This window comes from Camellia sinensis, chromosome 7, assembly GCF_055761805.1.
Source record: "Camellia sinensis isolate YWXY chromosome 7, ASM5576180v1, whole genome shotgun sequence".
Classification (NCBI taxonomy): domain Eukaryota; kingdom Viridiplantae; phylum Streptophyta; class Magnoliopsida; order Ericales; family Theaceae; genus Camellia; species Camellia sinensis.
In genome coordinates this window covers 37,561,006-37,575,423 of record NC_138967.1, presented here as the reverse complement: position 1 = coordinate 37,575,423, position 14,418 = coordinate 37,561,006, and the positions used below count along the sequence as shown (strand labels likewise).

At 34.6% G+C, this 14,418-nt stretch overlaps 2 protein-coding genes across 2 annotated transcripts; both read left to right on the top strand.

Annotated features, from left to right (window-relative positions):
- The first annotated feature begins 6,499 nt into the window (after nucleotides 1-6,499).
- On the top strand, nucleotides 6,500-7,810 carry LOC114304619 (uncharacterized). The gene has a single exon (XM_028249771.2). The coding sequence runs from the start codon at nucleotides 6,500-6,502 to the stop codon at nucleotides 7,808-7,810; it is 1,311 nt and encodes a 436-aa protein (XP_028105572.2).
- A 3,982-nt stretch (nucleotides 7,811-11,792) lies between these two features.
- Nucleotides 11,793-13,567, top strand: LOC114262484 (ammonium transporter 1 member 1). The gene has a single exon (XM_082877777.1). It carries the CDS (start codon nucleotides 11,936-11,938, stop codon nucleotides 13,427-13,429), a length of 1,494 nt encoding a protein of 497 aa, XP_082733903.1. The 5' UTR covers nucleotides 11,793-11,935; the 3' UTR covers nucleotides 13,430-13,567.
- The last annotated feature ends 851 nt before the right edge of the window (nucleotides 13,568-14,418 follow it).

Sequence of the window (14,418 nt, the reverse complement as noted above, 5' to 3'; positions counted from 1 at the left end):
TTGATGAATTGCCAAACCAAACCCAACCTTTACCGTTTGTCAATATGAAGCATTACAGATCGGTCTATTAAATATAGAGTTAATTATCTAAAAGTTGTATTTATAATTATTATCATAGTTTAGATCTTATTTTTAAAAAAATTGGATTAATAAGTCTAATTTAATAAAATTAAAAATATTATTAGTTCTTTTTAATTTTTAAAACTAAAAATATTATTAATTTTGTATAGTAATATTTCAGATAATTATTTCACTAACTAATAAAAAAACAGAGCATGAGATTAAATATTTTTACATTTTTACTTATTGATTTAATTCAACTATGCAATAAAATAAAGAACTTTATCAATTTTTTCAGTTTTAAAACTAAAAACATTATCAGTTTTTTCATTTTTAAAAGTTTTGTTTTTTCTTTGTTTTGCACATCAATGTTCCATCATCATAATCCTTTATAGACACAAAATTTTTTAGTTTTACACAAAAAATAATTCAGTTTTATCAATTTTTTTAAAAAAAATATGTCTTTGCTTGGTTTGGATTTTCTAAAAACACTTTTCAAAAAATTTTACTTTCTTATTTTTTGTATTTTTTTGTTTTTACTAATTTTTTTTAATTTTTAGACACACCTAACATAAATACACTTAAAAAGTATAATTTTCATGAAAAAAATCTTTAAAAAATTCACTAAATACCAAAAACATAAAATTAAAAAAAAAACGAAAATTTAGTATATTTTTTGCATTTTTATATATTTATTAATTTTTTGAAATATTTTTTCACAAATATTTTACTTTTTAGATACATCTAAGTAAGGTGCATCTAAAAAAGAAAAAAAAAATGCTTAAAATTTTAAAAATATTTACTAAAAACAAAAACAAAAAAACTCAAGTTTTTAGAAAATTGAATTCAGAAAACTGAAACCAAACACACTGATTAGTTTTTTTTTTTTTAATTTTTTCAATTTGGATGTTGATATTTTAAAATTTTAAAAATCAAAATAAATGTCAAATCATTATATTCTTTTATAAATAATCATAAATGATGAATAATCATTATTTGAAGGACAATTTCAAATATTAAAAATTTAATGAGACTTGAAGATTTAAAAGATCTTAGTTAAAACTTAATAGAGTATAAATTCATAAATTAAAACTTGTATATAAATGCCCCTTAAATATAATGGAGTGTGTATGAAATGGTTGATGAGCAATTAAGGCTGTGTTTGGAACGATTTCCAAACTTTGATTCTACCCTCACATTCCAATATGATGTTTGGATAGGTATTTGGAACTAATTTTCTACAACTCTGTAGAAAACTCTGTGTGAGGCGTGATTTTCAAATTTTTTTTTAAAAAATTTGGCCTAACCGGTCATCCCACGGGACGTCCCACCAGTCGTCCGGCCGGTTGACCGGAACAATACAAAATTTTTTTTTTTTGGGCAATTGACATATGTTAATTTTTATATATTCGAAAAAAATATTTTTCGAATTTAAAAAAAAAAATTATGTGCTTTAATAGAATTTTGAGTTGTATATTTTGTTATGAGTTGTAAGTTTTTATATTAAGGGTTGGTTTGGGATGTTATAAAAAAGTGTACTTTTTGACTTATTGGCTTATATGGGTTGAGTTTTGGTTGGGTTTGATGTGATGCGTTAGAGATGTGATGTGATTTAAATAAGATGATGTGACTTAAATAGGATAGTGACTTTTTGACTTTTTGTATTATTTAGATCATGCCAAACTTCGCCTAAATATCATATGTCACATCAAAAATTCCCTACTCAACTCAAAACTTTTTCACCAAACAAATTTTTCACACTCAAATCATAATTCCAACACTTACAAACTCAAAATACAACTCTTATTCTCAAATCATAGTTAGAATGCTCTACGGCTCTACCAAACGTAACCTAAATTTTCCATCACTTTCTTTCATTTTCTTTCCAATCCATGAAAGTTTACATTCACTATATTTGATATATAGAAGTTATATAATGGAGAAGATGACAATCCATCACAATTAATTGTCAGTTTTAATGTAGATATAGTCGCGATTCTTTTAAATATAATTTGCATTCTTTGTACAAAACCAAATGATTATGAATCTAAAAGTAAATTGTGAGTAATGGTAATTTAGAACCACCCAATTCACTATTAATTGTTTTGGTTAAAACAATAATAAGAAATTAATAATATATGAAAAGAATATATATACAAAATTTTATACATAGAAAAATGATATAAAAACTTACTTTTCATATCCATTTTTTAAGACTTTAGTGATGTGTAAAAAAAATAATTAATTAATAATTAAAAGAGATACCAGAGAGTCTAACTTTTGAGTTAGACTAGTACTATTCAATAATATAATATCTTATAATTTTTTTTATTTATAATGAAAACACTTACTATTGTACTCATAATTTCATAAATGTTGCTGAGGCAATATTATTGTGGGGGTGTAATTTTAACCCGTGGCCCGACCCATTCGAGCTCGGGCCGGGCCCATGTTGGGTCTTGCTGGTTTTCGTCAAAAAATCGAGCCGAGCCGGGCCGGGCCGGCTTACGAGCCAGAAAACTAGGCCCAGGCCCAGGGGTATTCGGGCTTTTGGACAGGCCAGTGGGCCGGGCCTGGGCTCGAGCTTTGGGCGGGCCTAAACAAATTTTTTTTTTTTAATTTTTTCCACCAAAATTTTATTATTTTTCATTAAAAATAACACTGGACATCGGGCGGGCCGGGTTTTTGGGTGGGTCAATGGGCTGGGCCCATAGGTCGAGCTGGGCTTCAAAATGATGGCTCAGGCCTTGGCCTAAGGCCTCAGGCTGGGTTTAGGCTCGGGCCTTAACGGGCTGGGCCCACCTCGGGCCGCCTGCGGGCCACAGGCCAAAATTACACCCCTACATTCTTGCTATGATTTTAATACAATAATTCTATTAGCATATTATATACTATGTATCATTGATTTCTTGCCACCTTTTTTGCATCACATTGCTAATATTGATACTCATTAAGTTTTTTCTATTTAGAAATTATTAAAGAAATAATAAATATAAAAGAAAAATTAGTTAAATATCATTTTCCAAGTTTAAGTAGTAGGAGAGATTTAATATATTTTTTCTTATTATTTAAGATCCCTTATTATGGTACTCTCTCTCTTTCTCTCTTAAAACTCTCCCAAATTTTGCTAATAAATTTTTTCGGAAAAAATGATGACGTACAAAACAATCCGAACCTCCCACCCTTCAAGAGGATCATCAAACGTTGAGTTCAACCATGAAATACCCCACTCCAACGCCGCCTTCTTCCAAATGAACTACACCATCATTGTCCTCTTCGTTTTCTTCCTTAGCTCCTTCTGGCACTTGATCTCTCTTATCATCTTCGTCTTCATGATGTGCGCTTGGCTCTTGCTCTACTTCCTCCGTGACAAGCCTCTCGTGATCTTCAATTGCACAGTTGACAATTGTATGGTCTTAATGGGGCTCTCTATTTTCACGATTGTGTTTTTGTTTCTAATAGACGTGACAGTGAATATTGTGGCAGGACTGGTGGTTGTGGTGGTAGTTCATGGCACATTGCGGAGAACAATGATTTGGTGATGGTAGATAAAGAAAAAGGCAATGTTAGATCTGGTGTTGCTTGGCATAGGATGCCTCTCGAAGAGATTGTCTAAATTTCTTTGTAAAGAGTTAAAATTTCTTTATGAAAAACTAAAATTCCTCAGGAGAGAAATTTCCTATGAAAATGTTGAGAGATCCCAACTATTATGAAAATATTACATATTCTTTTGTTATAAAATTTTACTATCAAAGATCTTAAACTAAAAACTCCAAAGATAAATTCTAAATATATTTTAGTCATATAAAATGGTAAATAAATAAATAAATAAATAAATTAACATATCTAAAATACCGTTTTTAAATTTATCCCCGTAGTATTGATTTAAAAATTAATTAAATCCAACTTCTTGACACATTAATGTAAATGAGTTTAGGGATGATATTTTATGAGTTTTTACAATTACCCATTTTGAACAATAAACTTGAATAAATTTTAGAATAATGTTTGAGGGCCCAAAATTAGGGGCTCGAATTGGCTCAAAACCCAAAACGACGTCGTTTTGGGTTTTGATTTTTTTTTTCCCCTTCCTTTTCTTTCTTCTTCTTCGTTGAGTTGAACAGAGGCGAGAGAGAGAACACAGAGGCGAGAGAGACGTCGTTGCAACTCGTCGGCCGTCGGCGTCCAAGCTCGTCGGCCGATCTTGCAGCTCGTCGTTTGTCGCTCGTCGGCATCACAGCCCCGCCTCCACCTCTGACTTCGCCCGCCGCCGCCTCTACCTCCGCCCAATTTTGTTGGCCCCTCCAGTCCAGTTCTCCTCCTCCTCCTCCTTCTTCTTCCCCCTAATTTCGAACCAAATTCGAGCCCCTATATTCGGGCTCTGTACCATTACTGTAAATTTTACACAAAATTTGTCATAATTTGTCTAAGGGGGCAGCTCTCCCAAGTTTCATTTTAATGATTTGAACTGTTAATTTTGTTAAATATTTTGTATAATTTATTTACACAAAAAAAATTATGTCTATTTGATCATCATATCCTATTCAATTTATTGTGGTTTATTTTTAAAAATATAATTTTTGTCTATTCTTTAGAAACAAATATGATAAATTAAATATGTTACAATTATCGAATCAATTTAATTTTTTTATATATAAAATACACGAAGTATCCTATACAATAAAAAGTTCAAATTATCAAAACTAAACTCATAAAAAATCTCACAAATTCAAACAACACCATCTAGACTAGGGAGTGAGCAGCAGATATACCGATTCGCCAAAACGACCGAACCAAGCCGATCCGCCGCATTGTGGACGAATGCGTGATGACGAGCGGACGGTTACGGATTGATTTTCTCCAATCCGCCAATTTGACGGACGGATGGCGGATTTGAGATTTCTTTGGCCGCAACTGAACCGCCAAACCGCGAACACCTCTAATAATTTATAAGACTTTGTGTTTTCAGTTTGTTTAAATATTTTGTTTGTGTTTTCAATTAAAAAAAAGTTTAAATATTTTATTGAAAAAAAACTTGAATATCTTTTTTGAATTGAAAAAAATAAACGTATTATTTATCTATATTTTTTGATTTTTAAATCTATCTCTAAAAATAATAAATAGAAAATATGATATATGCTGGTTGGTTTTTATTTTCAAAAACAGATATAAATGTAACAATATAGAGACATACAATCTCTATTACTGCTCTGTTCATGGTTTTGGTGGTTTGAATTGCTTTTATATTTTAAGAACCACAGATTGTAATACTTTATGTGGATAAGGCATACAGTGATTGTAATATTTTTTTAAGTCATTAACTGTAATACTTTCTTTTTTTTTTTTTTTTTGAGGAAATACACAAGTTGAATTATGTTAAAAATTTATAAAATTTTAAACCGCCAAACCAATTCGCATCTATCCGCCAAACCGCCAAACCGCTCAATCCACATCCGGCGGATTGGCGGACAGATGCAGATTAATTTTCTCCAATCCGCCAATCTGGCGGACGGATGGCGGATTGGAGGTTCCGTGGCCGCAACCAACCCGTGCGCACCCCTAATCTAGATTATGTACCAAAAGCAATCAAAAAATGCTAAAAACCCACCTTAGAGCATCTCCAATGGTTATTGCTATATTAGGGTTGCTATTTCTATAATTTGGCAATGAATAGTATTATTTTGCCAAATTATAGCAATGGTGCTTCAATGGTCATTTGCTATTTTTGGCAAATCCCAACCAACTTTCCCTCCAAATTTATAGGTGTTGTTTGGATATAGATTTTTTGTGATTTTATTTTTATTTATTTTTTGTCTTTTGTGACATTTTTTTACCTGTTTGTTGAAAAAATTATATATTTATATTATTCTCATCTAGACAAATACAAAAAATTTAAAAAAATGAAAAATTGGAAAATATATATATATATATATATATTATTAATTCACCCCACCAAAAAACATATCACTACATATTTAATAAATTTTTTTAACTACACATAAAAAAATAAATTTTTCACCAATTACCTACCAACCACCAACAACCATCCATCATTAACCCAATATTCATTCACTCACATCCACCCACCCAACAACCATCAATTATTCATTCACCCACCCAACAACCACCCATTATTCATCCACCCACCCAATAACCACCCATTATTCATCCACCCACCCAACAACTACCCATTATTCATCCACCTACCCAACAACCATCCATTATTCATCTACCCAACCAACAACCACCCATTATTCATCCACCCACCCAACAACCATCCATCATTCACCCACCCACAATTTTCTCTATAAATATAACATAAGATTTCTACAAATTTCATATTCACCTACCTATCATTTTCATATCTTCAAAACTCTCTGTACCCACCAAGAAGATTTTCTACAATTTTCATATTCACCTACTCACTCATCCACCTACAATGAACAATTTGAGTAAAGCCATATTAAATGAAGATTTTGATGAATCTTCATCATCTGATGATGATATCATCATGATGCAACTATTCACAGTGCAACAACAAAGATTACAGATGTTAAGCCTAAACCAACAAACCAGACGTGTTGGTTCCACAAGTGGTCGTCGATACATTAATCGTGAGAGGGTCAAAGGCGATGAACAAATTTATAGAGATTATTTTACAGATAATCCTGTCTATCCAGAAAAATACTTCCGAAGACATTTTCGAATGAGGCGGTCATTGTTTGTTAGTATCTTACACGATATTCAACAAGTGAATGAGTACTTCATCCAAACCTGTGATGCCACTGGTGCTCCTGGATTATCCGGTGTACAGAAGATGATTGCAGCACTTCAGATCCTCCAATATGGCGTGCTTGCTGATACTGTAGACAAGTACATTAGAATCGGCGAAAGTACTGCAATTGCCGCCTTAAATTTTTTTACCAGATCAATTGTTGCTACCTATGAGGCCGTTTACTTAAGATCTCCAAATGAAGCAGATGTCGCCAGATTATTGCAAGAGGGAGAGCAACACGGGTTTCCTGAAATGTTAGGGAGTTTGGATTGTATGCACTGGCATTGGGATAAATGTCCAAATGTCCAAGCCGGCGCTTACACTGGACACTATCACAAACCAACAGTTGTACTCGAGGCAGTTGCCTCCTACGACTTGTGGATTTGGCATGCTTTCTTTGGCATGCCTGGCTCTCTGAATGATATTACTGTTCTTGACAGGTCGTCTTTATTTGCTGAATTAACTAGAGGACGTGCCCCTACTGCCAACTACACCATCAATAATCACGCATACACCATGGGGTATTATCTTGCTGATGGTATCTATCCTCGTTGGGCAGCGATTGTGAAAACAATATCTCAACCTCAAGGTGCAAAGAGACAACTATTTGCGATGATGCAAGAGGCATGTCGGAAAGATATCGAAAGGGCATTTGGAGTGCTCCAATCACGATTTAATATTGTCAGCGTACCAGCTAGAGGTTGGAGTGATGAGGATCTGTACTACATCATGAAGACGTGCATTATTTTGCACAACATGATCATTGAAGACCGTGATATTCCAGAAAATAAACGCAGTGCAGCACAACTTGAGACTGATACCAGTAATTTGGACTGTCAAGTGTCACGCGATCCGAATGAGAAGTATGCTCAATTTATGTTGAATCGACAAAGGATTAGATCTGTTGAAGCCCATAATGTAATTCGTAATGATCTAATTGAACACTTGTGGTCCCGAGCTGGAGAGTTAGATTAAGTTTGCATTTTATCTTTTTAATGACAGTTAATGTCATTTCATGTCAGTTAATGTCTTTTTATTCTAATAAAATGTTCTTCATTTAATGTCTTTTTATTTTACAATGTCTTTTAATGTCTTTTCATAAAATGTCTTACAAAATAAAATAAAATAACATTGCAAATAAAAATAAAAATAAAAATAACATTACAAAATAAAATAAAATAAAAATACGTTGCAAATAAAACGAAAATAAAATAAAAAAACAACACGAAATTTCATTACAAAATAAAAAATACATTGCAAATAAAGACTAACAATTACATCAAAAAATAAATGATATTGCAAATTTCAAAAATACATTATCCCGTAATTATTCATCAGGAGGTAGGGGGAAATAAAAATTTGGGCTGCTCACATTTGAGGACCACTTGGCGAAAATCTCATTTTTTCGCATTGTGTAATACGCTTTCATCTGAGGATCCAAATGAGAAATATCCGTAGTCATTATTTGGTGTTCTTCCTTTTTCATCTCAAACTCATGATTTTTCATCTCAAGTTCTTTCATCTCCTGCAGTGCTTGAATCCTTTTTTCTTCTCTTTCCTCTTTTTCTTTTCTTTCTCAGCAAGGTGTTGGTTAAATGTGTCTAATTGTATGCTCATTTTTTGGACTTCAGTTTCAATGACTTGATTTCTCCGGAATAATTCTTTTGCAGATTTCCTACCCATCGGCCTTTTACCCTTTCCAGCGACACTACCCTCACCAACAGTTGGATTGTTACCAACACTTGGACTGTTGTCGTCTTCAAGAGAAATGCAGTTTTCCATAGGGGAATCAATGGCTGAATTAGGGGTAAACACTGTATGGATCCTTGACTTTACTGTATTCGTGGGAGCTACATCTTGCCACCTGATATTGTCTTGCAATATTGGCCAACAATGTTCAAAAGCGAAATGTTTGTTTTAATCTTGATGGTATAATAGTTTTGCTTGAAGCATCTGTTTCAAAAAAATTGAAACATTATTTAATTACGTAATTTTTATACGATACCAGAATACAAAACTAAACATAATAATTGAAAATAAAAACTTACTATATCAACTTGAGAAATCCCATTTGGGTGAAGATTTTCGACTTGAGCTAAACATCCCCGAAATTTGTTAGAACATTTCATGATTATACCCCATCGAGATTGAATAGACACTTGTGTTCTGGACTGATCATTCTGAAGCAGGCAAAAATTTTCGTAAATTCTCCCCCAAAAGTGAGCATACGATTGCAAATTGCCAACAATTGGGTCTTCCGAAATGTGACACAAAGATTTACAAATTGCCATATCTTATTCAATGGTGAATGATTTTCCTCTCTTTGTTTTTGATGAACCTTCCATAGTGATTGGATGAAAAAACTAAAAAGAAAATAATTTGAGAGGTTTGTTGTGAAATCAGATTCAAAGAAGAGAAGAGAAAAGAAAAATTAAATTTAAATATTTGTGTGAAATAAAAGTGGCATGGAATGTTTCAATTTATAGAAATAAAATATATTACCGTTGGGCAAATAGCCGTTTAAAGAGCCGTTGTAAAAAATAATTTCAATTTTTTTTTTTTTGTTAAACAAACCAAACAGAGCCGAACGGCTCTTTATTTACACTGAGGCATCACTATTTTGCCATACATCTATCTACAATTTCTCACTCTCCTCACTCTCATCTCCTCCACGGCTCTTCTACTCCCTCTCATTCTCACTTTTTCTCCTTCTCCATGGCCGAAATCAAACAGAGCACAAACCAAATAGAGCACAAGATCGGAACCCGATCTCCCCTTCTCCTCCAAGATCGGAACCCCCTCCTCTATGATGTCCTCCGCGGTCGGAACCTTTCTCCTCCATGATCTCCTCCATGATCGGACCCGATCTCCCCCTTCTCCTCCAAGATCGGAACCCTCTCTCTCTGGTTTGACTCTGTCTCCCTTCGATCTGTGTACTCTCCGTCTCTAGTACGATCTTCATCTATATACATATATGTTTTGATCTATATATATGTTTTGATCTGTGTTGATCTCCATCAAAAAAATCTGTGTTCATGTGTTTTGATCTCCATCAAAAATCTGTGCATGTGTTTTGGGTTTGATTTTGATCATATATATATATATATATATATACGGTCTGCTATGGCTTCATGGGTTTGATCATATATATATATATATATATATATATGTTTTGGGTTTGATTTTGATCATATATATATATACGATCTGTCTTCATAGATTTGATCATATATATATACGATTTGTTTTCATGGGTTTGATCATATATATATACGATCTGTCTTCATGTGTTTTGTCAATTTCGTTCTGAAATTTGCTTGATTGTGAAAATTGGGTTTGATTTTGGTAAATAGCTTCCCTACTGGATTAATTCTGTTGTTTTCTCAACCGAATTTGGTGCCAAATTCCTGTTGATTTTGCTGATCTAGCAAGGTTGGCATCTGCCATTTCACTTGCCAAATTTGAGAACACATATGGCATCTGCCATCTTTGGCAAGTGAAATAGCAGACCGTTGGAGATTCATTTTTGTCATTCCTGTCATTTTTTAGCTTTGACAACTGATATAGCAGCTCCATTGAGGATGCTCTTATATACACATAACGTATCTCGAATGTGTTTGTGTAATAGAAATTAAATTAATGAAGCACAAAACTTATGAGTAAAATAAATCCCAACCATTGAATTTTTTTTTATTAAAATTAAATTATGAGTTGATAAAGGTAAATTTATAATATTGTTGAAAGCAATCCAGCTGTGTATAAAACCTTTTGGGTGTGTTTGATTGGGGGATAAGGGGGGGGGACTATCCACTATTTGGACTCCATGTCCAGCCTCCTTCCTTATCCGTCGTTTGATTTTTTTTTAGTCTGGCGGACTCCATGTCCCCCATATGGGGACTATCCTGTCCTGGGGGGGTGAGATTGTTTTGGGGGGGACTAATCACTGTTTGGATTAGATGCGAAAATGACAATTTTGACCATCTACTAGTTAATTATGTATTATATTTAATAAAATTTAAATGTCTCAATTTAAAAATAAAATAATTTTATTTAACTTTTTATTAATGTTTTATTTATTTAATTTTTTAAAATAATTTTTTATAGATATTTTATTGATGTTTTATTTTAAAATTTTGTTTATGTTTTATTTAATTTCATTATTTAAATTTAATAGATGTTTTATTTAAACAATTAAATGTTTAATTTCAACAATAAATAATTTCATTTATTTAAATTATGTTTTATTTAAACATTTAAACATTTGTACATCAACATGTTTATTAAATTATTTCAACATCTGTACATCAACATGTATATTTATTTAACATCTATTAAATTATGTTTTAATACGTCAACATTTGATTACATCTATATTTGTTAATTGTTAATTACATCAACATTTGTTAATTGTTTAAATAAATGTTGATGTAATTAATCTGTACATCAACATTTATTTAATTGTTAATTGTTAATTGTTTAAACATAATATGTACATCAAAATAATTTCAATGTTAATTGTTTAAATAAAACTTTAAACATTTAACCATTAGTATGTTTAATTTCAACAATAAATTTTTATTTGTTTAAATAAAAATAATCTGTACCAGTCAATTTTTTATCAATATTAGTATGTTTAGATATCTTTAAACAAAATTTAATCATTAGTATGTTTAATGTTTACTAAAAATAATTAAAATATTAAAGATATGTTTAATATTGCCATTACTTAGTAAACAATTGAAAAAGGATAAAATAGTCATTTGTTCATTTATCCTATCCAGTCAAACATTGGATTCACTGAAAATAGTCCTATCCAAACATTTAATCCCACGAAAAAACAAACACAGGATACATATCCAATCCGACCAAATAGTCTGGGGATTCAAAGTCCCAAAACTCAAGTCCGATGGATTCTAATCCCCCATTTTCCAATCCGTCCAATCAAACACACCCTTTGTGTGTGTGTGTGTGTGTGTGTGGGTGTGTGTGTGTGTGAAGAACGAAAAGTGAAAAGCCTTTCTCTACAAAATTGGAGCCAAACACCACCTTGTTCAGCTGAACATTTCTCTAGTTCTCTCAGGTACCCACTGCCCAGCAACCATGGCGTCCCTGACATGCTCAGCGGATCAACTGGCTCAGCTCTTCGGCTCCAACACCACCAACGCCGCCGCCGCCACCTACATCTGCGACCACTTCACCGCCGTCTCTCAAAAATTCAGCGACGCCGCCTCGGCCATCGACTCCACCTACCTCCTCTTCTCCGCTTACTTAGTCTTCTCCATGCAGCTCGGCTTCGCCATGCTCTGCGCCGGCTCCGTCCGCGCCAAAAACACCCTCAACATCATGCTCACCAACGTCCTCGACGCGGCCGCCGGCGCCATCTTCTACTACCTCTTCGGCTTTGCTTTCGCCTTCGGCTCCCCTTCCAACGGCTTCATCGGCTCCCACTTCTTCGCCCTCAAATCCATCCCTACTTCCTCCTTCGACTACAGCTTCTTCCTCTTCCAATGGGCTTTCGCCATCGCCGCCGCCGGAATCACCAGCGGCTCAATCGCCGAGCGAACCCAATTCGCCGCCTATCTAATCTACTCGGCTTTCTTAACCGGCTTCGTCTACCCAGTCGTATCTCACTGGTTCTGGTCCGGCGACGGCTGGGCCAGCGCTTCCAACACAAACCATCTCCTATTCGGCTCCGGCGTAATCGACTTCGCCGGCTCCGGAGTCGTACACATGGTCGGAGGCATTGCTGGGTTGTACGGCGCTTTCATCGAAGGTCCGCGAATTGGCCGATTCGAGAACTCCGGCCAATCCGTGACAATCAAAGGACACAGCGCGTCGCTCGTAGTGCTTGGAACGTTCCTTCTATGGTTCGGATGGTATGGATTCAATCCGGGTTCTTTTACAAAAATCGCCAATCCATACACCAGCGGAAGCTACTACGGTCAGTGGAGCGCGGTGGGTAGGACCGCCGTGACCACCACTCTAGCGGGGTCTACGGCGGCCCTAACCACCCTTTTCCTAAACCGGGTAGTTTCCGGGCACTGGAACGTCACCGACGTCTGCAACGGACTTCTGGGTGGTTTTGCCGCCATCACCGCCGGGTGCTCGGTGGTGGAACCGTGGGCGGCGGTGATATGTGGGTTGGTGGCGGCACTGGTGTTGATTGGGTGTAACAAAGTGGCGGAGAGAGTGAAATTCGACGACCCATTAGAGGCGGCGCAGCTTCACGGCGGTTGCGGAGCGTGGGGGGTGATTTTCACGGCGCTTTTTGCCAGCGAGAAGTACGTGAACGAGGTGTATCCCGGAAAGTCCGACCGCCCGTATGGGTTGTTGATGGGCGGAGGAGGGAGGTTGTTGGCGGCGCATGTGATTCAGATTGTGGTTATTGTTGGGTGGGTTAGTGTTACTATGGGTCCATTGTTCTTTGTTCTTCACAAGCTCAAGCTTCTTCGGATCTCAGCCGAGGATGAAATAGCGGGTATGGATCTGACCCGACATGGTGGGTTTGCATATGTGTATCGGTATCATGATGAAGATGAGTCAAACAAGCTTGGGATTCAGATGAGGAAGATTGATCCAGAAGATAAAAGTTAGAACATTCTTCAATTTTACTTTAGTCTAATTTTATTACGAAGTATCATTTTAACCCCTTATATGCGAACTCATCAATTTCGATTCCTTCTACTGCAAAAATGTATTACTTGTGCTCTGTTCAAACCACTTTCAGAAGGATATTTATGCCTTTTTTTTTTTTTTTTTTAATTAAATGAAGAGCCATTTATGAAGCGAAAGATAATGTGATATTTACAAATAACTGGGCATGTTTGATTGGGAGAATTAGAGGTTGGGATTGAGATTATTAATTCGTGGACCCAATTATCCTATGTTTGTTTTAACACTTTGGTTTAGGATTATTAATCCAATGGATAATTAATCTAACAAATTTGTAGGATTATTAGTAATGGGGTAGGGGTGAGATTATTAATCCAATGAATATTAATCCAATTGGATAGTAAATACCACACTAATTTAATAGAATTATTAATACTTACTATTAATCTTGTGAATCAAACATGACCTAAAGATCGTAATGTAATTAATCCTTTTTTTTGGTTTGATTAGTTATTAGTATTAGGCTGTGAAAATCAATTATATGAGATAATTTTGGATTGCTGATGGGAGGCTGAGGTTGTGAGATAAGGGAAGTATGGGTTGTATTTTGTTTGTTTCATACCATTTTTATTTAATTATTTCTATTTTGGCATGGTATGTAGATACAACAATGATTCATCCCACTAAAAACATCACCACTAATAGCACTAATGCATTAAAAAAGTAAAAAAAAAAAAAAAAACACAACTTCAAGACCAAAACATCACATCATTAATGGCGGGATCCACTGCCACCTAATTAGTGTAGTGCTCCCAAGCATTTTTCATGTAGATATGATCTCCAATGACTGAAATTGTGTTGTGAGTTTGTTTGTTGTACAACTTGAGGCCAAGCTTCCAATCTTGTGGCATGTAGAACTCTCTTTCTTACAGTATAGTTTTTGATGTAATAAAAAAAATATATATATATAT

Coding starts and splice junctions, on each gene's coding strand:
- LOC114304619 (XM_028249771.2), top strand. CDS start 6,500: ATGAACAATTTGAGTAAAGCCATATTAAATGAAGATTTTGATGAATCT.
- LOC114262484 (XM_082877777.1), top strand. CDS start 11,936: ATGGCGTCCCTGACATGCTCAGCGGATCAACTGGCTCAGCTCTTCGGC.